The sequence below is a fragment of the Lepidochelys kempii genome, chromosome 15 (genome assembly GCF_965140265.1).
Source record: "Lepidochelys kempii isolate rLepKem1 chromosome 15, rLepKem1.hap2, whole genome shotgun sequence".
NCBI lineage: Eukaryota > Metazoa > Chordata > Testudines > Cheloniidae > Lepidochelys > Lepidochelys kempii.
Window position 1 is genome coordinate 32,332,772 of NC_133270.1, and position 26,470 is coordinate 32,359,241.

At 41.2% G+C, this 26,470-nt stretch overlaps 1 protein-coding gene across 1 annotated transcript in view; it reads right to left on the reverse strand.

Moving 5' to 3' along the window:
* Positions 1-273: 273 nt before the first annotated feature.
* Positions 274-26,470, reverse strand: part of PITPNB (phosphatidylinositol transfer protein beta) — an 81,693-nt gene continuing 55,496 nt past the window's right edge. The window contains exons 9-11 of the mRNA XM_073313640.1: positions 14,561-14,671; positions 7,620-7,742; positions 274-2,172 (exon numbers count right to left, since the gene is read on the reverse strand). Of these exons, the coding sequence (XP_073169741.1) occupies positions 2,122-2,172; positions 7,620-7,742; positions 14,561-14,671 (285 nt within the window). The 3' untranslated portion in view covers positions 274-2,121. The remainder of the gene's footprint in view (positions 2,173-7,619; positions 7,743-14,560; positions 14,672-26,470) is intronic.

Sequence of the window (26,470 nt, forward strand, 5' to 3'; positions counted from 1 at the left end):
ACGGCAGCAACACACAGTCAGCTGACCAGTGCACTCCACAACTAACAATAACATCCCACCTAAGCAGTTACATTACTCCATTTGGATTCCAAGTAATTCCAGGCTTTACATCACCATTTGATTTTTTTTTTCTTTTTCAGCTTAAATGACTGAAGAACATCAGATTTTGAACCGTCTCATACAGAGTTTCCACAGATGGAGAAAATTAAAATGACGGCAATATAAGAAAGCCACAAAGTGACATTAATGATACCTAAGACAAGACACAAAGGATATTTTATGATCAAATTTATTTAATTAAATTCCATTGACTGTTTTACTGTAGTTCACATCAGAGACTGCCAAAGTAAACTAAACATTTACATTCACTACAAAGTTCCCTCAAATTTTCATAGCTAGTCCAAAAAACAATAGAAATGATAGGGGTTCCTTTCCCTCCTCGGAATGTATTCCGGCTCCCATTGGTGAGAGCGGGAGTTACATTCCTGCACTGAAAAGAGAACTGAGCCCTTAGTTTCACAAATTTGCAAAAACCCTCCTTGTAGCAAGTTATATAAACATGGTTTAAAAGTTTTTACAAAACCAATCTTCTGCTGGTACAGAGAATAGACATCCATTTTCATTGCTAGGCGAGGAAGGATTAACTGAAGACTGACCTTGTAGCATGGACAATAGTGAGGCAATAATACAGTACAGACATACAAAAAAAAAATCCATGTCCACTTGTCTGCAGTCATTGCAGTGCCTGACCGTCATTGCAGGAGGATGGACTAGGTGGGCTAGTCATATTCCAAGCCTGATCTGCTCCTCTTGAAATCAATGAGAGTTTTGCCGCTGACTGTAAAGGAAGAGGAATCACTCCCGCTATCAGCTAATTAAATAAGCAATTATTCCCAAATGTCTGGTGTGGGGTTGAAAAACTAGACAGAGATCCTTCAGCAAACCTCGCCCTACAGAGGCTTCTGGGAGGAAACCTTACCTAACTAGTGGTCCTAAAATAAGTTGTTCCTGATTTAACAAGTATTTTGATAATATATCTATGATATGCTCCATTGCAATATTTTTCTTTTAAAAAATCATGAAGACAACTTACTATTTGAGATCTAAAAAAGGCCTTTATTATACCATCTTTCCTTTTATGTCTACTTCTAATAAATCAGAGAAACTCGTCAGATGCTACAATTTAAACTTTCATCATATCTGAAAGTGAACATCTTTTTTAAAAGTGAATTTTCAACATGAAAAGAGCTAAAAGTCACCGTTATATTCCATTGCGCAATCTGTGTGAAATTGAGACCATTTGCATAGTTTCCAAACTAAAACTTTGAAAAAAATGATTTCAGAAATAAACGTCATTCTAGGGAAGTGCTACACCGTCAATTAAACTACACAGCCTAAAATATACTTTAAAGGCTCAATACCAGTATTGTCAGTTACTTTGTTTGAAAGCCTCCTGGAAAATTGTTCAGTTCAAACTGTTATAAATCACAAGCCATTTTTCCTTAATTTTGCCAATTTTTAATGAAGAAAACATTTGAATGTACAAAACTCCAATAAAACAGGTGATTTCTTTCAGCAAAATGGGTAAAAGTTGGGCCATTATTGTATTCCTCATTCAACAGGAAAAGTCTTCCAATTCTCACTAATAGAAAAATCTTCTGATTTGACTTAGATGACAATCCAGAAATAAATAGGTATAAATACATTCATAGTTCCTATTCCAAAATCACATAGGGAAAACACAAAATTGAAAATTAATTTATCTGAATTTGTTGGCTTATAATGAGACGCAGGCAAATTATAGCAGAGTGATTCAAGAGGGAAATAAACAAAGGTAGGGAATAAATTGGTCCAGTACTGACATTCAGGAAACATACCAGTTAGCATAATTCTGCAGTCAATTTATCCTTTAAATGACACTACTCAGTCAATCTGTATTTGCTTCAGGTTTATAATGAAAGCAGTTTCCTTTGTATCTTTGCTGAAGATGGGTATAGTACCCTAGAGAAACTGTAACAGCCCCTCAGTATGCGTGTATGTATATATAATTATATACAGATAATCATGCATCCACACACACATCTGTGTATCAACACTGCAAGTGACAGGTCAGATCCATCATCATTCATCATTGGCAGCACTTGTTCCTCTCACTTGGCCTTGATTACGTAACTGTAGAAAAAACAAAAGATACAATAAGTGCAAACAGTTACTCAAGTAAAATTAAAGTCTAAAAATGCAGATTTTACTAATTCTCTAAGAAAAATAGTTAGTGCAGTGCAGTCAAACCTTCATCAGCATTGAGTTGGATCATAATGTATCAGTTCAAATTTTCTAGGGAATCTTTTAGATTGGATACCAGTCTTGTGACTGGAACAGCAACTCAGACAACAAACAGTGGAAATAAATACAAAGCACTCCCACACGTTGGATCTCTGGGATTTGAAGTTAGCTGCAGATACAGGATCCACCATTAAAAGCATGTGAGAAAATGCTCAGAGTAGGAAATATGAACATTAAGGTACTGGGTGTGAATATAAAGGTTTGGACTTCTGAGGAAATTAGTCCCTAGTGGCAGCATTTTAGGGATTTTTTTTCTTGAACTGGGAAACAGACTGGGGTCCCCTCCACACACCCATTTCGATTGTACAGGTTTCTATATGCAGTTATATTTTCTTTAACCACAGAGAGGGTCTAATAGAGCAGCACAGCGTCACTTTGTCCAGGAAGCCTCTTGCAGGCTTTGGAGTCTAAGTGTCCTGGAGCCAAAGCACACGTCAGGAGACAAACTGTGGAGCCTGCACTGTGAGCCTTTGCACCAGACAAGCGTAAGTATGATGAGACAGCTAGCTTGCACCACAATTACAGCATCCTGCTGACTGAACTGAGCATGTGCCCAGAGCCCATCATGATGCCAAAAGCATGCTGAAGGTCTCAAATGAATCCTCGCCCTGGGGGTGTGGTCCTGCTGTTGATTTTGTCAAAGCAGGGGCAGCAGCAGGGGTTCAGTCCCAAGAAGGAAACTGGCTACACTGCCTTAGAATATTTTTTCCACCAGTAACTCCCATCACCAGAAAGGATTCCTCCTTTTTCTCCCAGGAGTTCACTTACACAGCTTGATTTTGCCTCTGAACCTACAGAGGATTCCTCTAGACGTCAGCAGCCACTGTGCCTCGAACGGAACCCTTCTTACGCATCTAAATGTAAAATAAAACTGTAAGCTATCAAATAAAGACCCTGTCATGAGGTTATTAGGAGAGAGCTAAATGTCTCCGAGCCAGTCTCGGATTCCGCTGCAGGTGTGAGCCGGCAGGATGTAAGGGGCACTCTGTAGGCCAGGAAAGTCGGAGTGAGCAATGTAGAGCTGCCGTAAAGGGAGGCAGCCCCTCAATTCCTAAGAGCCACCTGAAGCCTATACCAAACTGCTTGAAGCACACAGCACCTGCACTGCTGCTCAGGGCCGATAGGGAGCACAGTCTTGGCAGTTTCAAGCTGCTTCCTTCTTATGCTCTGATTAGGATCCACTCTGTCCAGCAGTCAGCCGATGGAGAGCGCGTAATATGACAGAAGCGCTCTGGGTTGTCCACAGAGTCAGACCACATAAGGAGAGCAATCATACAGAAGAGTGAAATAGAGGTAAATGCAGAAAAATTGTGAACAGGATGTGAGGCGAGACTAGAAGCCCACTGAACAGGGATGACAAGAGGCATCCAGGAAGCAGCAAACAATGGATAGTAAAGGAAACAAAGAGTGACAAAATGGAAACAGATCCAGATGAGGAACTGGAGAACCAAAATACCTGGCAACATAAAGGAGCAGAGAATCTAATGAAGTAAAGAAAAGTAACAGCAAAAATGAAAAAGGAGAAAAGATTTTAAAGAAAGCAAATAGTAATAGAAAGCAACACAAGAGAATGCAAAACTGCCAACCCAATTAGACACTGGGCTGTTTCCTGCAATTGTTTCTTTGTAACATAAAACTGCAGACTCCTGTGAGCTCCTGGACTATATCACCAGAGAAGCTGAATACTGCTCAAGGCTGGAAGTGCAAGGACATTCCTATCATGCTGAGCATCTCATCACTGAGCCCCCTTCTCTCCGGAGGTCCAAGCCCATAATAGTAAACGTCAGCCTTGAAGTATTTGAGATTTAGTGAAAGTTACCATTTACCACAATATTTCAGCAAGTGGCTAGTTAAATGTGGCATGGGGAAAGCAGAAATACTTTTGGGATAAAATTAAAAGGGATGTTCAACTTTATCGTGGGTGACCCAATGCGTGGTTACACTTTGCCCTTAATTTATTGTCCCTCACGAGGATACCCCATCACAAAAATCTTCTTGGAATGTGTGTTTTATAGGTGCCTGCAGATACCTCTATTACGTTAGTAAAGAAAAAGCAGTAAGAGTATTTCTAACAGCAGGAGCCAACCCTCTCTACGTGGCTCACAAGATATTCCAGCTACAAGACCACATGTTTTTTAAACAGTCACCAGAGTACACATTTGAAAAAAAGTGATTTAGTAAGTTATGAGGAGCTTTAAATCTACTAAATCTTGAGAAACAAAAGCATCTGCTTTATTCTGCAAAGAATGAAAGGGGAAGTAAAAGCCAGTTTCCAGGACAGACACAATCCTTAAAAAAAGACGAAGTTAAGAGTTATACCCTGAAAACAAGAAAACCAGGTTTAACTTCAGCATGGCAGATAAGAGCTAAGGCACAGCAAATATTTTAGGGATTAAAGTATTTGCTAGTAGAGTGACAACGTGAAAGTAGTTACATGGCAGTGAACACAAACAGAAAAGTTTCTGGTAATTTCTCATTAGTCCATGTTCTTTTATTCCCAGTTAGAGGAAAATCTTCACAAACTAGCATGTACTTTTGGAAGTAAAAGATCAGAGAGCACCTTCTATTTATGTGAAACATTTGTGAATTTGAACATTTGATTTTTGAGATCACTTTTTCAAAGTCAAAAAAGCACTTACTCACCTATGAGATATGGATCAACGGGTAACCTCCTCCACAAAGACAAGCATCTACAATCCATGCAGACACAAAAAGGGGAAGGTTTAGGGAAGTTTTCCATGATCTGAGGCTTGTCCTACACATACCTGCAGTGTGCACACCTCATACTATATTTCCTTCTTTCTCAGAGAAACTGGATGATGTCTGGCCCATACCAGATCAGGAACTGAGGTGGTTAAAAAAAAAAGAAAAGAACCCTTCTGATGAACTCCTTACAGATAGGAAACCGCTCTTCCTCTTTCACAGATCCCTACTGATGGAACAGTTTCCCAAACTGGTCAGTCTGGGATAAAGCGGGAGTACAAGGGGAACTTTAACTATTTCCAAAAGAAATAATTTCTGATGTAGAGAGGTCCTTCCATAACAAGCATCCACTTTCATATTGGCATCTAGGCAGGAGTGTTCATAAGGGGTGGGAGAGATCCATCTTATTCCAGAAAGTGTTTCTGGGGTCTGCCAAAGCAGCCCCTTCCTTTGCCTTACTTGAAGAGGAAGGACATTTTGCACCCAGCTATGTTGATAAAACAGGCAGCAAGTTTATTTTCCCTTGGCTTAAAAGTTAGGAAATATGGGACGGCATTTTGAAACAGAGTAAACCGACGAATACATTTCTTCCACCCACTCCCTCTAGGGGGTCAGTAAATGGGGCATTTTGCCCCTCAAAGGCAAAACAGATGCATCTCACATTGCAAATATACAGTTGAACATTGTCCGAGTAACCATGCATAATGCTTTTGAGCCATCTTGACTGTGGTATTTTGCTTGAAAAAAGCTTATTACTGAGAGCCATTATTGGTCATGTGGCCTTTGGAAACTGCCTCTGGCCTTGGCTGTCTGATAGTCTCTCCATATTTTGTCCTGAAGGTGGTTGGATTTGTTGCCATCTACAGGTCTGTGACTAGGAAATTCCAGTCATCCTGTATTATACTAGTGCTAACTCTTAAAAGCAAAGTCAGGCATCTAAGATGGCTCAGGAATACAGTAGGCGCTTAACTACTAAAAGTAATCAAGGCAATACCCAATTCCGTGATCTGAAAAAAGTCTAGCAAACCCTTGGTCAATTGGGGAAATGGAATTGGCCATTCTGAAACCAATGATCTGTATTTATCCAAAAAAAGACAAAATATTTTGACACAGACATTTCTCAGCATTAGGTGGTCACGTACTGTACTTGGCATTCCATATGGCTAAGACATACAAGACTGTGCCCATCCAATGGTCCAAGAATCAAGTGTCTTGTAAGGGCGAGCAGAGTGAAGGATATCTGGCCTTTTCTTAAGAGCTGATCAAAGCCATTCTCAGGGACTCCTGTGCTAAAAGACTGATTCCTACAACCTCTCCAGTCTCCAGAGCAGAGCCTGTTCAAACTCCCAGGTAAGGAGGGTTTGGTGGGCTCAAGTTCATGGGGATGAGCAGAAACATCTCTATTCCTCAAACATTTCCACACAATGCAAACAGCAATGTACAAGGTTGATCTAGCCACACGTGCCCAGGGTAACACTGTGGATGCGAGTGTCAGAGGTAGCGTTCGGATCAATAGCAAAGCAGGTCTGCTTGACCTGAGCCATGGTTTGTACTGGAGAAGAACTAGTATTAATAGCAGTACGGGTCTGTGGTGAGAAAGCCAGGCTGTTTCAGGGTCTGTGGCAGACCAAATGCGTTGAAGTCTCACAGCTCATTACTCTAAATATTTGAGCAGAACCAGAGTGCTAGGAGGAAGACCGCAAGCCACATGGGTGCTGGGCAGTAAGGTGGTCAGCAAGCACCTTACAAAGTTCAAACTGTAGCTTTGGCAGATGCTAAAAAATCTGAATGAGGCTCAGAATTTACAGAGAAAGGCTCACAGTGGGAGAACCACACCCTGAAAAATGACTTTGCAGCAGAAAGGTCCTTTCCTAGCTTGTTGTGTTCCTCAGCATCTGAAAAAAGAGGGATAAAACTGCTTGAAGGATGAGACTTCTTTCAGACACCTCTGGGACCATACAGACAGGTCAGACTATGAGCATTCATAGCCTCCAAGACACGGAGGGAGGCAACACCCAGTGCTTGTTAATTCTCTGATGACAGATTTTTTTTAGGGATGGGTTTCTCAAGGTCTATCACGCTCATCAAGACAAGTCAAACTGTCCTCATGTGACACAAACTCACTTCAAGACATGTTTGAAGGGAAAAATAATCAACTCTAATTATAACTTGAAAACTGAACAAAACAAGATGCTTACGATGCAGAAGTGAGGTGACAGCTTCAAGGTCTGACTGACAAGTGGTAAAAAGGGAGCTGTGGGATTGCGTGCACTAGGTATATAATACAAAGCATAAAGAGATGCTCAGTGCAGGCATTCAAGACATGGGATACTTACCAGAAACATTTACATTTCAACAACTCCTGGCTCTTTGCAGCATGGTATGCAGAAGCTCCACGAGTGTGGCTCTGTGGAGGAGATCCAGTGAAGAGCGTAGCATTTATCAGCGTTATCCCATAGCACACAGGGTTGGACAAATGGACACAAGCAATTTATTTAGCCTTCTTTGATTCTTATACAGCCCCAACTACCATAGACTGTACATTTAAAAAACAGCCCTCAAAGCATTCTTACCGCTTCCAGCTCTCGTTGGGTTTCATCCTCCATTCTCCTGATGTCTTCCATAGTCAGATCAATCCACTTGTCAATCCAACAAAACAGCTGGCGATGGAAGTTGGTAAATATCCTCTTTTCTTGCTTTAAGGAGACAAAGCAGCATTAGAAAATATGCTCATGATTTATCAAAAATGTCCAAAGGAGAATTGTGTTAAATTTTAAAGGCTGTTGCAGCTATATAATCACATGCTCTTTATTTCACAATAGCACTATCCAGCCTCCCCAGACTCTTGGGTTTAAGTTAAAAATTTCACATCTCTTCTCTGCTTCTCAACAAGGAAAATGAAATGCACTTTGTAATAACTATTTGTTCTTAGAAAAAAGTTTGGCAATTGTGTTACTTGGAAAGGTTGTAGACGCATCCCCCAAAATACATTTACTTCACTGAATCTGATCCTAGACAGAATATACATACCACACAGGAACTAAAACACTAATGCATGAGCTACACAAGGGACAGAATCCACTTTAAAAAACCCCAAAGCTACTGTACAAGCTCAATAATAAAAATATCTGTGGTAAAATGAGAGGAAGAAGAAAATGGCACTGGAAATTCAGTAGGTGGCACACTTACACTCCCAGCCTCCTCCCTTCCTCTCTTGTATTAGAACTGAATTATGTCCCAGTATGGTGCAAGGAACAATTGGCAGCTTCAAAGGACATCTTTAAGAGACTTAACCGTGCACACGTAAGTCAAATCAAGGATCCCTTGGCACCTTTTCTTAGGAGTTAGAGGGGTTAGCCTTTATGTCCTGACCAGTTCCAATTTGGGTATTTCCATCTGTCTGCTATATTTAAGGTACCTGGTGATTTCCTTTGGATATTGCATTCCTGCCAATCCTAAACCATTTGTAGCATTGCTCTGTTAAAGAGCTGTAACTGTCCAACTCAAAAGTGGTTGTAGCAATTCCTGTACAGTTTGTAGGGCTGTGAGATCTTTCAAGTTGCAAAGTAAGATACTGTTCTCATATCAATGACACAAACTTTGCTCACTGTAGAATTGCCGACCCCGCTTCTTAACTTGCTAGAATTACATGGATAGGTATAGTTCTGTGTTGTACCACACACACACACACACACACACACACACACACAGAGTAGTGAACTACTCAAGGTTGCAACCCAAAGTTCTCTCACAGAATGTTTTGTCACCTCATTGATACTCCCTCCACCCCCCAGACTGTGGATCACTCTGGTCACGACGTTAGGTACATATAACACAAACAGTAAGCTCCTAAGAGCACTGCCTTAGTGTTATCTGTAAACGCCATGCACACATGTGGTACCATGTAAACAGTAATTACTCATGGGATTTTTTCTACTCTTATCCTTTGGGATGCTTCATTCTGGAGAAACTAAGCTGATTACATAAAGCAGGGTTATGGCTACTGCCAATAAAGGAAAACAGAGTCAGACTAACTCTCTGTGAAGGAGAGTGGACTGACTTGAGTTAGTGATGGAAAGAACACAATGGGTTAGAATGTAAGCGATGAGGCCATGTATCAGGGAATCAGTTTTGGATCTTCTGCTTGGTTTATCCTCTTGTATTTTTTGGTTTGCAATCTGACATGTGCAGCTCCTCTTTCTGGGAGAGCGAACAACTCAAGTACAAGCCTAAAGCAAGTGTGGTCCCAGCATCTTTTGGTCCTTACTAGGTGTCACTGCTATCATGGGCTACTCCATCTTCCTTGTCTCACTCCAAGTTACTGCTGCGGTCTCCAATCTTCTTGCCATAGTACATATTGCAGTAAATGCAGCTTTAAGGCAGCTAGCTGCAGGTGTATTCTCAGTCAGAGCTAATAACCCCTGTGCACAGAAACTAGCAGCTGGCTCCACTTTGGTCCTTCACAGGCCAACACCCTACCAAAAAGAGTTACAAAACATCTAGTTTTGGATAACCCATCGGTCCAGCACATTCTCCCATGGTACAGAATAACTGACATGAAGGTGCCACACACTAACTGTATGTAGGTTATTATGTGTCATTCAAGCTTCACTCTACTTATCCATTACCTTATAAAGAGAATAAATTACACAGCACAGAGAACTCTTACACAGGATCTGCCATTTTGTATTTCTTCACAGGAGAGAGCACATCAATTATGGACACACTCTCTCACCCATTGAATTTGGAATTCCTAAATTGTTCACATCAATCAGAGGGATGAATATTGGATGTGAACATGCTGGTCATACCCTACAGGCAAGAAAGCCACAGATTAGTACTATGATCTCAATGCATGCTGCTTGCCCAGAATTCACCTAGAACAGCTTCAGGTAACAAGAGGAAGTAAACAATGCAAACTGTGACAAAACTAGTTGTCTGTGATCCTCAAGGTCGAGGACGATCTCTTTCACAGGTTTTATTTTTCGTGGGTCCTTTCGTGACTGAGAAGTCCGATTCTTGAGCCACAGGCTCGTTGGCAGACACTGCAGGTAGTGTTGGAAGACAGGGTTGAGCCATGATTGCTGCATGATAGTTGTCTTTCCTTTCTTTTCTGAAGTCTTCCTGCGACCAGGGCAAGGTGATTTTCCTAAAAAATGGATGTTCCCTCTCTGACAAGTCTTCGCCAGTTATCGCTATCTGGGCTGCTGTCTCCCAATGCGTGGTGTCGATGCAACATCTCGATGTTTATCTTGAGGATGTCTTTAAAGTTTCTCTTTTGGCCTCCCCATTTCCTCTCTCCTTTGGTGAGTTGGGCACACAGTAGTTCTGGTAAGAGTACATTAGGCATGCACACACAGTGCCCACTCCACCTCAGCTGGTGCTGGATAATCAGGTTTCCAACGCTGAAGATGTTGGCCTCTGTGAGGACACTGACATTAGTGCGATGATCCTCCCACTTTATGCTGATGATCTTCCGAAGAAAGTGCTGGTGTTCGAGGTTTTTCAGGTGTTTTCTGTACATCATCCAAGTCTCACAGCCGTAGATGAGAGCTGGGATTACAACCACCTTATAATTAAAGTCTAGTACGTGTTCCGAGACTGTGATTGTTGAACACCCAGCGAGATAGTCTGTGCCAAAGACAAGGCTGGCACAGCTAATTCTGTGCTGAGTCTTTAGGTCTACATCTGTCCTCTGAGAGAGATGGCTGCCAAGATAGGCAATGTATTCTACATTTTCCAGTTCTTTGTCGGCATAGATCTTCCTTGCTGGGTCTGATGATTGACCGGGGACTGGCTGGTGGAGAACTTTTGTTTTGGCAGTGTTCAGAGTTAGCCCATGGCTTTTGTAAGCTTCAGAGAAGCAATTAAGGGCTGTTTAAAGATCCTCCTTAGATGACTGTGCTGTAGCTGCACACTCAGTGTACTGGAGTTTGGTTATTGTTGCTGATATTACTTTAGTTCTGGCACAGAGACAAGAAAGGTTGAAGAGGTTGATGTCAATTCGATATAGGATGCCAATGCCCTGGGGTAGACAGTCTTGGGTTAATGTTTTCATCGCTGCTAAGAAAATGGAGGAAAGGTGGGTGCTAGTTCAGATGACAAAGGGCTCAGAGGTAGAGCCACTGCACAGGAGGGAGGAGTCATCTGGTCATGGAGAAGTCCTAAAATGATAAATTTGCCTGGGCAGCCAAACTTTTACATGATTTTCCATAGAGCCTCACAGTTGACAGAGTTGAAGGCTTTGGTCAGATCAATAAAGGCCACACACAGCTCCTGGTGTTGTTCTTGACTTTTCCTGGATCTTCCTGGCTGCGAAAATCATGTCGGTTGTGCCTTGTGATGGTCTAAAGCCACACTGGGACTCTGGAAGTACTTCCTTTGCAAGAGGGAGCAGGCAATTCAGTAAGATTCTAGCAAGAATCTTCCCAGCAATGGAGAGGAGAGCAATGCCTCAATAGCTGCCGAAGTCGGCCCTGTCTCCCTTTTTGAAAACGGTGACTATGTTCACATTACGTAAGTGAGCAGGGATTTCTTCGATGCACCAGATTTTGAGGAGCAGCAAGTGAAGCTTGTTAGTCAGTGTTTCTTCCCACACTTTCAGTACTTCAGCTGGTATGCCATCAGGGGCTGGCGCTTTATTGTTCATTTGTTTAATTACTTTGCAGCCCTATTCAGGTATTAGTGGGTTGGCAAGGGTTTCCCAGATTGGGTGATGAGGGATGGAGTCGATGGTGTCAGTCACAGTCGACTCTTGATTTAGAAACTTTTGGTTGTGTTCCTTCCAGCGCTCTTTGATGGATTAGTTATCTTTAAGAAGGGCACTACCATCTTTCGATCTCAGAGGTGTGAGGCCACATGAGCTTGGTTCATAGAGGGGTTTTCTGTCTCTCAAAAAAAGCTCCGCATATCATGTCTGTCAGCAAATGTTTGGATTTCTTTTACTTTGTCCTCCCACCATTTGTTTTTGATTTCTCAGATCCTCCTTTAAACTTCAGCTTTGAATAGATGGAAAGAGCTCTGCTTCTGACTGGATAGTGGTTGGCTTTGCCAGTTGCAGAAAGCTTTTCTCTTCTGCTCCAAAAGGGTTGTAATGTCAATGCTGTCGTCAATTCAGTCCTGATCACGGTGGGTGGGAGGGTAGCAAGACCAATGGATTCCTCGCAAACCTCATGGATGGTCTGTTTTAGGGCTTCCCAGTCTTCTTTGACACTTGTGTTGTCACTTCCAAGTGTGCATAGAGCCAGACTTTCATGGAGGAATGTTTGGAAGTTCTCTTGGTGCACTGAGGATTGAAGTCTTTGGATGTTGTGTTGCCGTCTGTGCGATTTGGATTGCTTTCTGCGTTTCGGTGCAATCCTGATGGACGTGACAGACCTCACCAGACGGTGGCCAGTCCAGCAATTGTCTGCTTCTCTCATGACAAAGATGATGTGGACATCTGTAGGGAGCCAGGGTGGCTCCCCTCCGAACCAGAGGGTAAAGAGCCACCCTCTCAGCCTGAGTGGGCGGGGCCAGGCCAAGCTTCTGCCAATCCCCGGAAGGGGAGGGGTGGAACAGGAAGTACAAAGGGCAGGGCCCTTTGCCCAGTGACGAGAGCACCAGCGAGGGAGATAGACGCAGGCTGCTCCCTCGCGATCCTGCTGCTGAACCAGGTGAGGCCCTGGGCAAGGAGGAACCGGACCGGGAGGAAGGCCTGTGGCAATCAGGACTGCCAGCCGCTGAATACCCGGAGGACCTGGAGGGGCCCGGCTGCAGCCCGGGCCGGCGTGAGTCCGACACAGAGGGGGAGCTGGAGCTGCCAGCAGCAGAATACCCGGACGAGCTGGAGGGACTGGAGAGACCCGCCGGAGAGACCGAGGAGGAAGTAGCCCAGGGGCAGAACTGCACCGTGGGGTGGGTGTGTTTGGTCAGCGGGCGTGGACAGCCCCGCTGACCCAGCAGCAGGACCTTCGCCTCCCGCCACTGACCGGGCCCAGGGGCTGGAACGCAGTGGAGTTGGGTGGGCCTGAGTTCCCCTACCCTGGCGCTCCCCTACCTGGAGGTGCGCTGCAGACTCGTGCCGACGCTCCCCTGCCTGGGGGGCGCGCTGTAGACTCGTGCTGGCACACCTTCCCTGCTAATTCCCCAGCGCCCGAAAGGTGTGACTGAGGCCTGCCAGTGGGATCATAGCTCTCCATCTCCCCTAGGGGCTTGGAGGACCGACTGAAACCTGTCACAACATCTCATAGATCCTGTGTTCTTACAATGACCATCTAGGAGGTGCCACTGTTTTGAGCAGGCATGTTGCCAAGTTGTTTTGTACTTGTTGCTTTGTCTGAAGACTATGTTTGTGATCACAAAGTCATGCTCTGCAAATCTGCCGAGTAGAAGGATGCCATTGGAATTGGTCTTGCCCACTCCTTCCTTCCCAATGGTGCTACTCCATAGGTTAGAATCTCGGCCAACTCTTGCGTTAAAGTCCCCTAAGAGGATGATCTTATCTGTTTTTGGAATGGATGACAAATTTATCAAGGTCACTGTAGAAAGATTGTTTCTGTTCTTCAGTGTCAAGAATTGGTGCATATGCACTGATGATAGTGGCAAATGACTTCTTGACCAATTGGATGTGGAGGGTCATAAGGTGCTTGTTGATGCCAATGGGGAGCTCAGTCAGGCAGTTGACTAGAAGGTTTTTGATTGCAAAGCCAACACTGTGTATTTACCTGTCGCTTGCTGGTTTTCCTTTCCAGAAGAAAGTATAATTATCACCCCCTTCCCTCAAGTGGCCTTCACCTGCATGTCTTGTTTTGCTGAGAGCAGTGATGTCTATGTTCTACCTTGAGAGTTCTCAGGCAATAATTGCTGTTCTGCATTTGGGTCTTTCACTTTTTGATTAGTCTAGTAGTATATGGACATTCCAAGTTGTAAGATACATTTTTGTTTTTTGACCACATTGGGAGTGATCCCTCTGGATTACTTATCCAGCCAGTTATGGTGCAGCTTTCAACTAAGTCATTGGTAGATGTTAAATTTTGCATTATAATCCCTCAATCTCTGTGGCTGTTGTAAAATTTAATGCTACAAAAAAAAGGATGACTACTATAGGATTAGTAGCAACCAAAAATAAGATACTTCACAAGACTTTTGGTGCACATACTGCTGGAAAAGCATCAAAGCGCTCATGTTTACGTAAATAGATTTTTTTTTTTGAACTAGAGAGAATAATGGAAGCAAAGGACATTCCTAAGTGCCATATACATTTAGGCCCCAATCCTGGAAATACTTACACATGTGCTTAACTTTACTATCATGAGTACTTCTGATTAAATCAATGCACCTACTCACAGAAGTCAAGTTAAGCCATAAGTGGCTGCAAGTTTGGGACTTTAGAAGTCAATGGTTTGATCTGCTGAAAAACTGAATGGATCAATGTCTTCACTAACATTTCATTTTAATAGAAGAAAAATTTCCCAACTTTTCACTTCTACTTTAAAAAAAGTATGCCACAGAGTATTTAATAAGCAGCTCTTACCTTTTGGATAAAGTTTTCTACTTTGTTCTGTAGGCCCCACCATTTAAATTTGATAGTCACCAACTTGTAGGCACACATTTTAGGGCAGTCTTCATCAGCTGCTAGCTCTTTCTGTTTGTGGAGAATTGGAAAAAAAATTCTTCTCTTCATTTAATGTTAGCGTTTGAATAAAAACTTGTTAGCATGGAAATTTATAAATGTGAATAAACAAGGATTTCAGATGTATGCATTTAGTGTTATTGCAAATCACCATTTTAAGGCTTAGACAATGGTTGTACTGCCATTTGAACACGCAAAGTGCCAAGGATTAAGAAAAGGAATACTTGTGGCACCTTAGAGACTAGGATTAATAAAACTGTCAGGTTAAAAGCCATATTTAAAAAAATGCTTTACCTCCATTTCAAACATGTCTTATAATTAAATCTGAAATAAAGTAACCTATTGGCATAAATCATGACAAGGAAATTAATTTTAAATTGAGTATTCAAGCTTGACAATTAAAATAGACTACTGTGGTGGGTTTTGTTTTAAGTCAATATCAAATCATTTTCCCTTTCTGGTTCTTCATTAGTAGAACAATTCTGCACTGTTTGGGTAGCTAACACACTACAAGGGAATATTTGTTGAAACTACATCCACTGAACTGAAAAGAGATTAATGTAAAATGTTTTTATTGGTTTTGTAGCAGCTTATTTTTCACAAATTTGACCTGACAATGTCCCATTAAACATTAACCCCCATTTGACAATGTGTGGAACACAACATTTACACTTAAAACCCAAGTTAGTTTCTCCACATTTCATAACACAAATCCATTGAAAACATAAAACCCAAGAACCAAGGCAGTTTAGCAGTAGGCTTGTTAGTACATCACGTGTACTGTGCCTACACACTGCAGTGCAGACAGGTAAGCGTCATACCCTTCTTCCTTTCCTGGGAAATGGTACTAGTCAGTGTCCAGTTTCTGAGCATAATCTGCATGTCTGTTTGCACTCAGTTAATTGTAGGTACAAATTTGAATACTCATACTTCTGCCTCAGGAGTAAATCAGAAAGGGGCACTCCATTCTCCTTAATGGCCAGGAGTACTGGCAAGTGACTATCAGCCCCATGGAGACTGCATCTCATAGGAACGATGGAAAGAGGCTCAGACTCAGGGACATGGGAAGAGTGGGGCCCCCCAGGAAACTGAACTGAGAGGGGAGAGAAAAGCTGCCCACCATCACCTGCCCTCCCTGCAGCAAGAGATGCAGCCGTCGGGAATTACTGGAGTTCTGCCAGCTGTAGCAAGTGAGAGCAGCTGGATGGAAGCAGTACATCTCCTAAAATTCTCCACTACAAACTTAGAAGCCTAGTATTTGGTTAAAATCATTTAACTGAAAAGCTCAGATTAGGTGGAACAGAGTTTGTAGTCTGTTGACCATTTGTGGAGGCTCGCACACCCCTGGAGAACACTGATGACCAAGGACTCTTGCACCTGGCTTACTTGCTCTCATTGAGGATTCTGGACTAGACAAAACTGAACATTTTACTCTAATTTGTTCCCAAGTTATGAGTGGACAAAAAAGTTACGACATTTCAGAAGGTGCTAAACAACCACTTGTTAAAGTGCCATAACAAACAATTTGGCCAACTAACCCCCACTTTCAAAATGAAATATACTCAGATAAGGGACAATGTCTGTAACAAATTCTGTACAGAAGCAGAAAACTTTTCAGAAATTTGGAGTGGGTGGGTTGGCAAAAAACAGACATAACAGAAACTGTCCTACAACCTTCACTGAAAAGCTTCTATTGTGACTTCACAATATCTGCCTCCTGTAACACTAGTTACATCAAAATATATGTAAGCCGTTTGTGGTAACAAATAGGTCCATTAATTTTTTTTCCGAACACACACAGGTAATTTTGTATTTATTAAAAATACTAAGGTGGTCGACTAGTTTTGTGACCAGGTGAACACAACAGTTAAATCCTGCTTTCAAGGGTAAGAGTGCAACACTACACTGATTTAGCCAAGATTCAAGTTTTAGCCTGTCAACACTGAGGAAAAGGAGATGCATCTTATTTTAAAAAAAAATTAAAGATGAAGAAAGACCTCCCTAGGTCTCAGAGGTATAGTCATCCAAGACAGAAGCAAAGCAATTTGTGATGTTTTACCTTGTAGCAGTTTATTAAGTAGTAACAGTATTTCACTACATCATAAAATATCAGTTACTTAACAAGGCCTGATTAGAAGAGAGAGTTAAAGCATGAGTTGTCTTTCCCATGGGATTAGTCTGCATGCTGTTTTCTTTCTACTTGCCTAACAATGGAACTCTGGACTTTGAATTTACACTTCTGACAGCAATTCCCTGGTGAAACAAAATTAGTTAGCTTAAAAAAAAAAATCTAAAGTTACAGGTGACCAGTATTATCTGGGGAGATAAGGTTTGGGATGTCAAAATAGAGTCCGATATCTACTGCAATCTTTGAGTCTCAATCAAGCTTGACAAACACTGCTTATGCTTTAATTAAAATATTGAAAAACTGCAGTTTATTTCCAATTAGTGGCCAGTTCCCAGAACCACATGGATACTCTCAGTGGGCCAGACATGCTCCTCACCAACAAAAAAAGCTACAATGGCACTAACTGACTAGCAGCCTTAGAGACAACAGGCTGGAAGGTTGCGGAGATAATTCCTTCTCACACAAGAAATGGCCTCTTCATATTAAGAGCGAGGCACTTTAATGGGGAAGTTTTCTCTGTTGCCCATAGTGCGGACAGAGGATTGTCTTCTCCAGCACTGTCACAGCATAAAAATACAAGAGTGACTAACAAAAAGTAAGGTTTCAGAGTAGCAGCCATGTTAGTCTGTATCCGCAAAAAGAACAGGAGTACTTGTGGCACCTTAGAATCTAACAAATTTATTTAAGCCCATGAAAGCTTATGCTCAAATAAATGTGTTAGTCTCTAAGGTGCCACAAATACTCCTGTTCTTTTAACAAAAAGTAAATTCATGAGTACTCTTCACATTGCCCTCTTGATCCCAGAAAAACCAGTCGGGCCCCCCAAAAGAAAGCCTGGTAATGTAAATAGACCACTCAGCTCGACATGCCTGTAACTGCAAGCCCAAAGTGCTGAGCCTCTTTGAAAGTGAATCAAAGTTTGTGGCCCTGCACTGTGGTCTGCCTCCTCACTCTGGTCATAGAGCCTGCGGGTCACTGGAGCACAACAGAAACACATTCTCTTAACCCACATACCACCTACTGTCAGACAACTCACACGGAGCCCTTTAAGGATTGCAACACCCAGGGATCTGTGACCTCAGAGGCGATTCCAGATCTCTGCAAAATAGTTAAGAAGATGGCAGTTTGCTGACCACTTCTCTGACTATTAGTAATTGGCACTGAAGAAGAGGAAGTTTAACACCCCGTCTCGTGGTCTTTAACTGCACTGAAGCCAGTTTTAAACATAGGACCTAGGTTACAACAGGATTTCTAAATTCACTGTGAAAGGTGAGTTTTAGGATGGCTTAATTAATTTAGAAGTCCAGCGTATCAGGTGCTGAACTCTAGAGAGTTCCAAGAGGAAAGAGCCTTTAGTCTGGGGCACCATTTTAGCTGACTAGTCCTGATCTGAAAAACAGTTTTTACTGCAAAGTAGAAAGGCTATTTTGGCATTTTCAAATAACTCACAAAAGCAGCAAGTCAAAGCACAATTTCAGCTGAACAACAAATGTAATTCACCCAAAATGCCTACAAACAAAAGGAGAGTGCCACAAGGTCAAGAACACACATTGAACTCCAAGGCTTCTGTAATATAAAAAGGCATGATTACACAACTCCAGAGTTTTCATGATCACCAGTTTATAACTGTAACATTGGTAAGCACAGTAATACTTCGGTGCTTCACATGGTGAAATTATGTAACAATTTATAAGCCCTATTTGCATGCCATGGCAGGCTTCACATTAGAAAGGGGCTTCAGAGAGAAAGAACTTAATTTTTTTTTAAATGGGATTTGTATTATTCACTGAAGTTTCCCTACCAATGTCACCCTTGATTAACAGGGACACTGATTTATTCAGCTAGGCTTTTAAACAAACCTCAACATTAATGTGATATTTGGTTACTTCCTTGTTTGCGCACATGCATCACTGATGATTACAAGCCTCACGTTAACCTGATGCTCCCTCTGCCATAACTGCACTAGGAGAACTCAACACCTTGTGGTTATTTGTTAAGTACAGACTAGTGATTTAAATCCAGATTCTAGAACTGGGAAGATATTCATCACCCCATGCCAAGTTTTAAGACAAGTCATATTTTGGACTAAATGCCTTGGTACATTCAATAGAACCTGAGTTAGACGTGACTTTTATGAAGTCCATTATTCTTACACACCTGAAGTCACAGCATGCCAAGTTTATTTTGTTAGAGAAGCAACAAGTACTTCAGTTAATATATTTTCAATTGAAATTGTACATTAGGTTTGAAATTAGTCATCCTAATTAGGACAGAGAATACATTAGATTTGCTTTGTTTTCTGGACATCAAGAGTATAAGGGCAATTCAACAAGTGACAGCAAAGTGAAGTTCAACTAATTTGCTTGACAATATTTATTCTGCTTCCAAATATCCCTCTAACTGTACTTGAACCTTGTGAGCATTTGTGATAACTTCATGCTAGAGCACATCTATTTTAGGCAAATTATTAAGAATACTAGCATCCATTTTGTCTGTTCCCTTCCATGTTAAAATTAAAATCGGCTATTAAAAATGAATATAAAAATTCTATTTCTTGAGGAAAAACAAAAATAAATATTCAAAATTATTTGCAGGGGAAATTAAGCAATTTTAGTTTTGGAAAGTATTTTGCCTAGCTCCTCCTTCGACTATATGCCTGTCCATTCTTAAAAACGACTAATATGTAGGTTGTTTTATAGGAATGTTTTTCCATTTACATATGATTACTGCAACATTTACAAACACCTTAACGTCAAAATAATTTATAGTGTTCTTTACCTACAATTTATAAGGTTTGGAAGCACTTCTTGCAAACTGTTAAACCCAGCCTATAAATATACTGCACTAAGAAATTACTTTTTAGTTTACATGATCCAAATTGGAGACCCTCTGAAACAATCACATGAAAAACACAATTAGTGGAGGCCTCTTTAATACCAAGGTCTTTGAACATATTTCACTGAAACGCTATTAGCAAGACAGAAGAACTATTAAATTAGAATAATCCTGAAAAATGTGAATATCACAAAACTTATTTTATTTGGATATTCCTTACTACTAAGCAGTTGCGAAGTGACTCCAGAGTATTTAATGTACATTTTATTTTTGTTGGATTCTTTAGATTCTGTATGTCTAGGTTTAAATGTAATCCAAGAGGCTAAACCGTGTTTTTAATTTAACAATGCATATTAAGTTACTCTAAGGCCTCTTCTGCATACCAAAGGGAAAGTAATGTATATTTGGGCTATATAACTAAACAAAAAGCTGTGTGTTTGGCTAGAATAGGAAGCAGTCAGTATATGAAGACCACAAGTTCTCATTTCTTATATCTATGGCAAATAGATCAGAAGGACTTAAAGGTGGAATGCCAGACAAGAGTAAAATTAATTTTTGAAACTAATTCTTTTTAACATGAGATTTTCTGCTGAACATTTTTTAGATATTTAAAAATATAGCAAAAAGAAAAGGAGTACTTGTGGCACCTGAGAGACTAACCAATTTATTTGAGCATGAGCTTTCGTGAGCTACAGCTCACTTCATCGGATGCATACCGTGGAAACTGCAGCAGACATTATATACACACAGATCATGAAACAATACCTCCTCCCACCCAACTGTCCTGCTGGTAATAGCTTATCTAAAGTGATCATCAAGTTGGGCCATTTCCAGCACATTTCCAGCTGCAAATGGCCCAACTTTATGATCACTTTAGATAAGCTATTACCAGCAGGACAGTGGGGTGGGAGGAGGTATTGTTCCATGATCTCTGTGTGTATATAATGTCTGCTGCAGTTTCCACGGTATGCATCCGATGAAGTGAGCTGTAGCTCACGAAAGCTCATGCTCAAATAACTTGGTTAGTCTCTAAGGTGCCACAAGTACTCCTTTTTTTAAAAAAAATATGACACTCTAGAGCTGAATTATGTGCATTTACTACACTAATTTCTCACTACAGAGCTCTGGTTATCAGTAGTAAGTGAAAATAAGTGTATCCAGAATTGATTCTTATGTTCTGTTTACAAACAGAAGATTTAAAATGCAATGTTTCCTTTACGTACTGAAACTGCACAAATCTTCAACCCAGGTACCACTAAAAGAGGGAAAAGTGAGAGGACAGTTTCAACAGCCAACCTCCAGGACTCAAAAATCTTGAGTCAGGACCAAAAATCATGAGTTTGGCTTAAAATAATGAAATTAAGAAATAATAAATGTTGAGTTTTTATTTGCCTTTCAATTTTTTAGCCTTTAGGGAATGTTTTCAAGCTTCTATGCATCCACGAGGGCTAGAAGGTTACTTTTTAGAAACCGAAGCTTTAAGAAATAAACCAAATATTGTAAGACTCAGAATAAAGTAATGAGATGGAAATACTGGAGCTTTCTGTTACCGAAGGCAGAAGTACAAAGAACACTGAGGATGAGAATGCAGAGAGAAGGTGAGGTTTATTTCTCCCAATTTGATCAAGGTCAAGTGTTTCCGTTACTTTGATCAGAACAGGAAAAATTCCATCTGAGTAGGTCACTGCTAAACATTAAGGATGTATAAGGGAATGCATGAGATTCTGATACGCCAACACCTGCCCCACATCTAGAGTGTACTAATTCTCAGAAATGACCTGGTCAACTTGCAGCTTTGTATAGAGACCCGCACTTTGACCACCACTAGGAATTTAAATAGCAAACAAGCATCGCTGAGACATTACAAAACTGTGGATAAGCAAAAGGAAGGGCATGGTCTGTCAGCTCCAGTTGCAAGTCTGCTGTTAAGCATATCGAGGCAATTTGGAAGTCCAGGAGCAGCACGGAGTCTAGAAGGACCCTGAGGCTATGGACCGCTGATGGTTAGTCCGACCCTCTTCCACCCTACCTCACAACCCTTAGATGTAGCAAGCAAGATGTTCCCCCAACCAAACCCCCACAGGCACCACATGGGGCAGGAAGCCCCCACCTCTTCAGCAAGGGAGGAAGAAAGGTCAGCCAGGCCAGGTGCCCTAACCCCAGAGACCAGTATATGTGGTAAAAGTCCAGCCCCACTCTGGGATAACAGCCTTCTCTTGCTGTTTGCTAGTATTGTTAGCCCTGTAGCTCAAGGGGTAGAGGTCTATTACAGAACTAACTATGTGCATGCATTAGGATACAATCTTTAATTACATGATCACATACTACGTTTCCACAGTACCACAGCCTCGATATGCACAGATTGGATGAATAAGGGACAAGAATTAAGGCTGTGTAGGCAACTGTAAATCTGGCATTACTTCACTTCCAAGTGCTTGACTTTGCAACTTAAGTCACATTATTTTAATGTATTTTTGCATGTAATATAAATACTTTGATAAGAGATTCCTTAATATTCATTGAAGCTCAGTAAACCAGGCCCCATGTATTAGAAGAGATGGAACCTTTGATGCAAAATATAACACGGGTCACCATTTTGAAGACAGAAAAACATGTGATAATCCCATGACAGAACTGTTGTAACTCTGACGTATACTAGATAACCGTGGTAAGGAACCTATTATTTTAAATCAGGCTCTCTTTTAGAGAGACAAGTGGATGAGGTAATATCTTTTATTGGACCAACTACTGCTGGTGAGAGAGACAAGCTTTTGAGCAACACAGAACTCTTCTTCAGTTCTGGGGAAGGTACTTAGGCTTGGTCTACACTACAGCTTATGTCGGCACAACTCGTATCACTCAGGGGTGTGAAAAAACCATCCCTGAGTGACATAAGTTACACCAATGTAAGTGCTCATGTGCACAGCACAAGTTCGGTGGGGAGCTTCTCCCGCTGACGTAGCTTCTGCCACTCACAAGGTGGTTTTATTATGCTGTTGGGAGAACTCTGTTGGCGTAGAGTGTCTTCACCAGAGGTACTACAGCAGCAAAGCTGTCTCAGTACAGCTGTGAGGCTGCAGCACTGTACCTATAGACATGGCCTCAAAGTGTCACAGCTAAAATATAGGGTGGAATACATTGTTTAGCATAATCAAACAATGGTGTCCTGTGATGTCCAGGAAGTTGATGTTATTATGGTAACAGGTTTTAGAGCGGTAGCGTGTTAATCTGTATTAGCAAAAATAACGAAGCTTTTGTGGGTTAGAATCTGATGAAGTGGGTTCTAATCCACGAAAGCCTATGCCCATATAAACTTGTTAGTCTAAGGTGCCACAAGGACTCCTCCTTATTTTTGCTATTAAGTTAGTGTTCTAGACTAGAGTTTAATGGATGGGTGGTGGTGGAAATCTGTGAGGGAGTTTAGGTCATCTGTCAAAAGGATGAAAACATCACTGATGTATCTCAGGTAAACCTCTGGTTTCGTGGTGCATTTGTCTAGAAATAATTCTTCAAGGTGGCCCATGCAGGCAAGAAGAAACCATGTTATAACATGATTACTGCAAGTGTGTTGTGGCCCAGAGTTCAGTTATTTTTGTAGCACAAATGCACCATGACTAGCTGATTAAAATGCTAAGCACTTACTGCGGTAACACTTTACATATAAAAAACATGACACCTCCAAAGAAATAGTTTTAACATTCAAACTAGTGGCTTCCTGATGAGAGCCATTTTTGCTTGATGTTTTAAACAATCTACAGATAAAAAAACTTAAAGCAAAATCTCTAGAGCAAGCACTGAATAAATCCTTATTCCCTTGATGCTCCTGACTTCAAAGGTAGGATTAATCAATCATTTAATGGTTCCACAGGAAGCCAAATATCAATTCACAACATTTCATTTCATGTTTTTCACAAGATATTTAAATTAAGTTCATGAAAACATCTGCAAACAGAGAGACCATTACATCAAAATGTATATATTTTTTATTTCAATGAATATTTCATCATTTCTAAGAAGCTTGATAACTCCAAACGGTCTTAGAGTGCAAAGCCAAAGTCTGCTGCAGGAATGATTAATGCAGGAATATGGGCATCAGAACTACTTTGCCTTTGAACATTATGAGTGAAGTGTGGGATTCTTTTTAATGTCATCAGTAATACCGAACACTGTGCACTCTTGTTTGAAGACAGCAGAGACGTAGTTGGACTAGTTAATACAATTAAATCAAATTTCCAGATAATTCTATACTAAAAGATAGGCTATGAGCATTCTTTGAGGAAAGGAGATCTTGCTCCAGACCAATAGCGGTACATCAGAATTATAATGTTTCCACCTCTCGCTGCGTTTTCCTGGGACACTGAACACTGCAGAGTACTGGAAGGCGCACACACAGAGGATTGTTTTCACTTGGGTTTTTCTACAGTGCTCATCACTGTAGGATATGAGCGTTGAACAAGATGCCAAGATCGGCATACTGACCTTCAAGAGGATCCTACTCTTTGTCCACTTCCTACAGCCTGGTTAAGCTCGGTTAATACAAACACTTGTTATCACAGGAAACTTTTGCAAAGAGGCCTTGCTGCATGCTCAGAAAAAAAAAAAAAAAAAAAAAAAAAAAAATCAGCCAGCCCCTCGGACCCAATCTACTCTTCTCTGGTAGCTGGTTCCATCAGTTTCCTCAATGAATGGAAAATGCATCCACCAACACTGCATCTTAATCCCTTGATTCTACTGAGGCTACAGAAAAATTAAGATGCAAATTCAATTAATTTTGGGTGATGCACCTAATCCTTCTGTGCAAATAAGTCACTAAATTGGCCATGAACACCTATCCACATCCATGATTCATGGTAGTGGAAAGCCCTTGCCGCCAAGTTACACGTTTAAACAAGAATGCTAGCTTGATGTTTTGAAGTCACCATATCTTTCCTCCTGGGAACAGCAAGCAGCTAGTGTCAATATTTTATCCCACAAACCAGTACACAGAGCATCAACTGCTGAAATCCCTCTCCCAAGGAGTCCCCTGTACAAGCACTCATTACTAAGCCAATAAGCTGCTGGTACAACATTGAGATAAATACAGCTTTTCAGGGTCTGCACAGCCTGACTGTCAGGGGATCCACTCTTTCACCATGCTGTAAATCAGGATATACAGCCACAGACACTGCCACCAGTTCCCATTAGGTGAGCAATTTAGCCTTACTGTGCCTTTGAGTTCTTTAAGGCCTGGTTTACGCTTAGAACTTGGGGCAGTTCATAACATTCAGAGCTATTACTTTATGCTGTCTGCAGACTCAAGTACACTCATTTCACATTCTGATTCTTTGCAACCAAAGAGAGGAAACTTTTTAAAATGAAATCTGGGGACAATCATGCAATACATTTCTACAAGAAACATGCAGCCAGCTGAGGACAAATCATCATACCAGACCAGAGCAGAGCATATAAAATCATATCAATGTTTCACTTCAAATCTCACCTCATTTAAAGCACCATCATTTGAACTTACTCCCACACAGGACATGCAACACCGCAGAACACAAGTCTCAACACACCCAAAAACTTAAGATCGCTCTACCATGAAGCCACACCCACACTGGCTCAGCCTCTAGCTGAAGTATATTTTTATCCTTCTATTCGAGGGCTGCTTACGTAAGCTGCCCCCAGATGGCAAATTCTAATCACAGCTTCCGAGATGAGCAACCATTCTGAGAAAGACAGAAAGCTACCCATGCTAGATCAGACTACTGGTCCATCAAGTCCAGAATACGACTACTAGTAAGGCAGCCACAACCTGATGCTTCGGAAGGCAAAAAAGACAACACTATAAAGCACCTTGCTGACTGTACAATGCAGAAGGAGCTGAATTATGGGTCCCAGCTTCTGTGAGAAGATTTCCAAGGCAGGTCTGTATCTCAAGAATGAAACAAGGGAGCCACTACTGTATCTGGATGACCACCTATCAAGTTATGCACCAAAATAATCCCAATAAATTAAGCCTGTTTACACAGAAAGGTGACACTAATATTAAGAGCTTTCAAAGAATTTAATATTTCTCTTTACAAAACAAACCTTTCCCCACATAAAACTAAGAGAAAAGCTAAAATTCAATCAACCCAGGCACGATTATTTTTTTTTTTTTACTAAACATGTGAATAAGCAGCATGTTAATGCAATTAAGACCACCACTATGGTATTTGTAGCCATGACTACTGAGACACAGGCCTGAAGGCTCTGCCTTGAGGCAAAAATGTGAGTCAAGTTACTGTTTAAATCACTCTCATCACTATGTACACAAGCCGCGTAATAGAAGGTTGATTCCTAAATAACGAAAAATATGAAAGACACGTATTCCAAAGGATAAGTGTGTACATGTATCAGAAGCAAGAGTTCAAGAACCCAAACGCACACCTAAACAAGGTGTATGATCTCATCTAAACTCATAAATTAAGCACAAGCATAAGCAGCTCCATTGTTGCAGGGGCCTCAGTGAACTATAGCACTATGAGTTAGAGTACCAGACACACAACAGGGCAAAGAGAGATTGGGCTTTGCTTTCATTCAACTGTTGCTTTCTTTGTTTTCGTTTACCAGCACCTTACTTTTTCCTTCCCCACTGGCCACTTCCCTCTTATTTTTATAAATTCTTCTTACTCAGCTCCTGTTAGTCCAAGGAATAAGAGTGAACAGAGTTAAGTTTCTTTGGACAAAAAGGGAGTTAAGTGTCTGTTAATGACATAGTATTAGGGCTGTCGATTAATTGCAATTAACTCACGCAATTAACTCAAAAAATTAATCACAGCTTTAATCACATTGTTACAGAACAGAATACCAATTGAAATTTATAA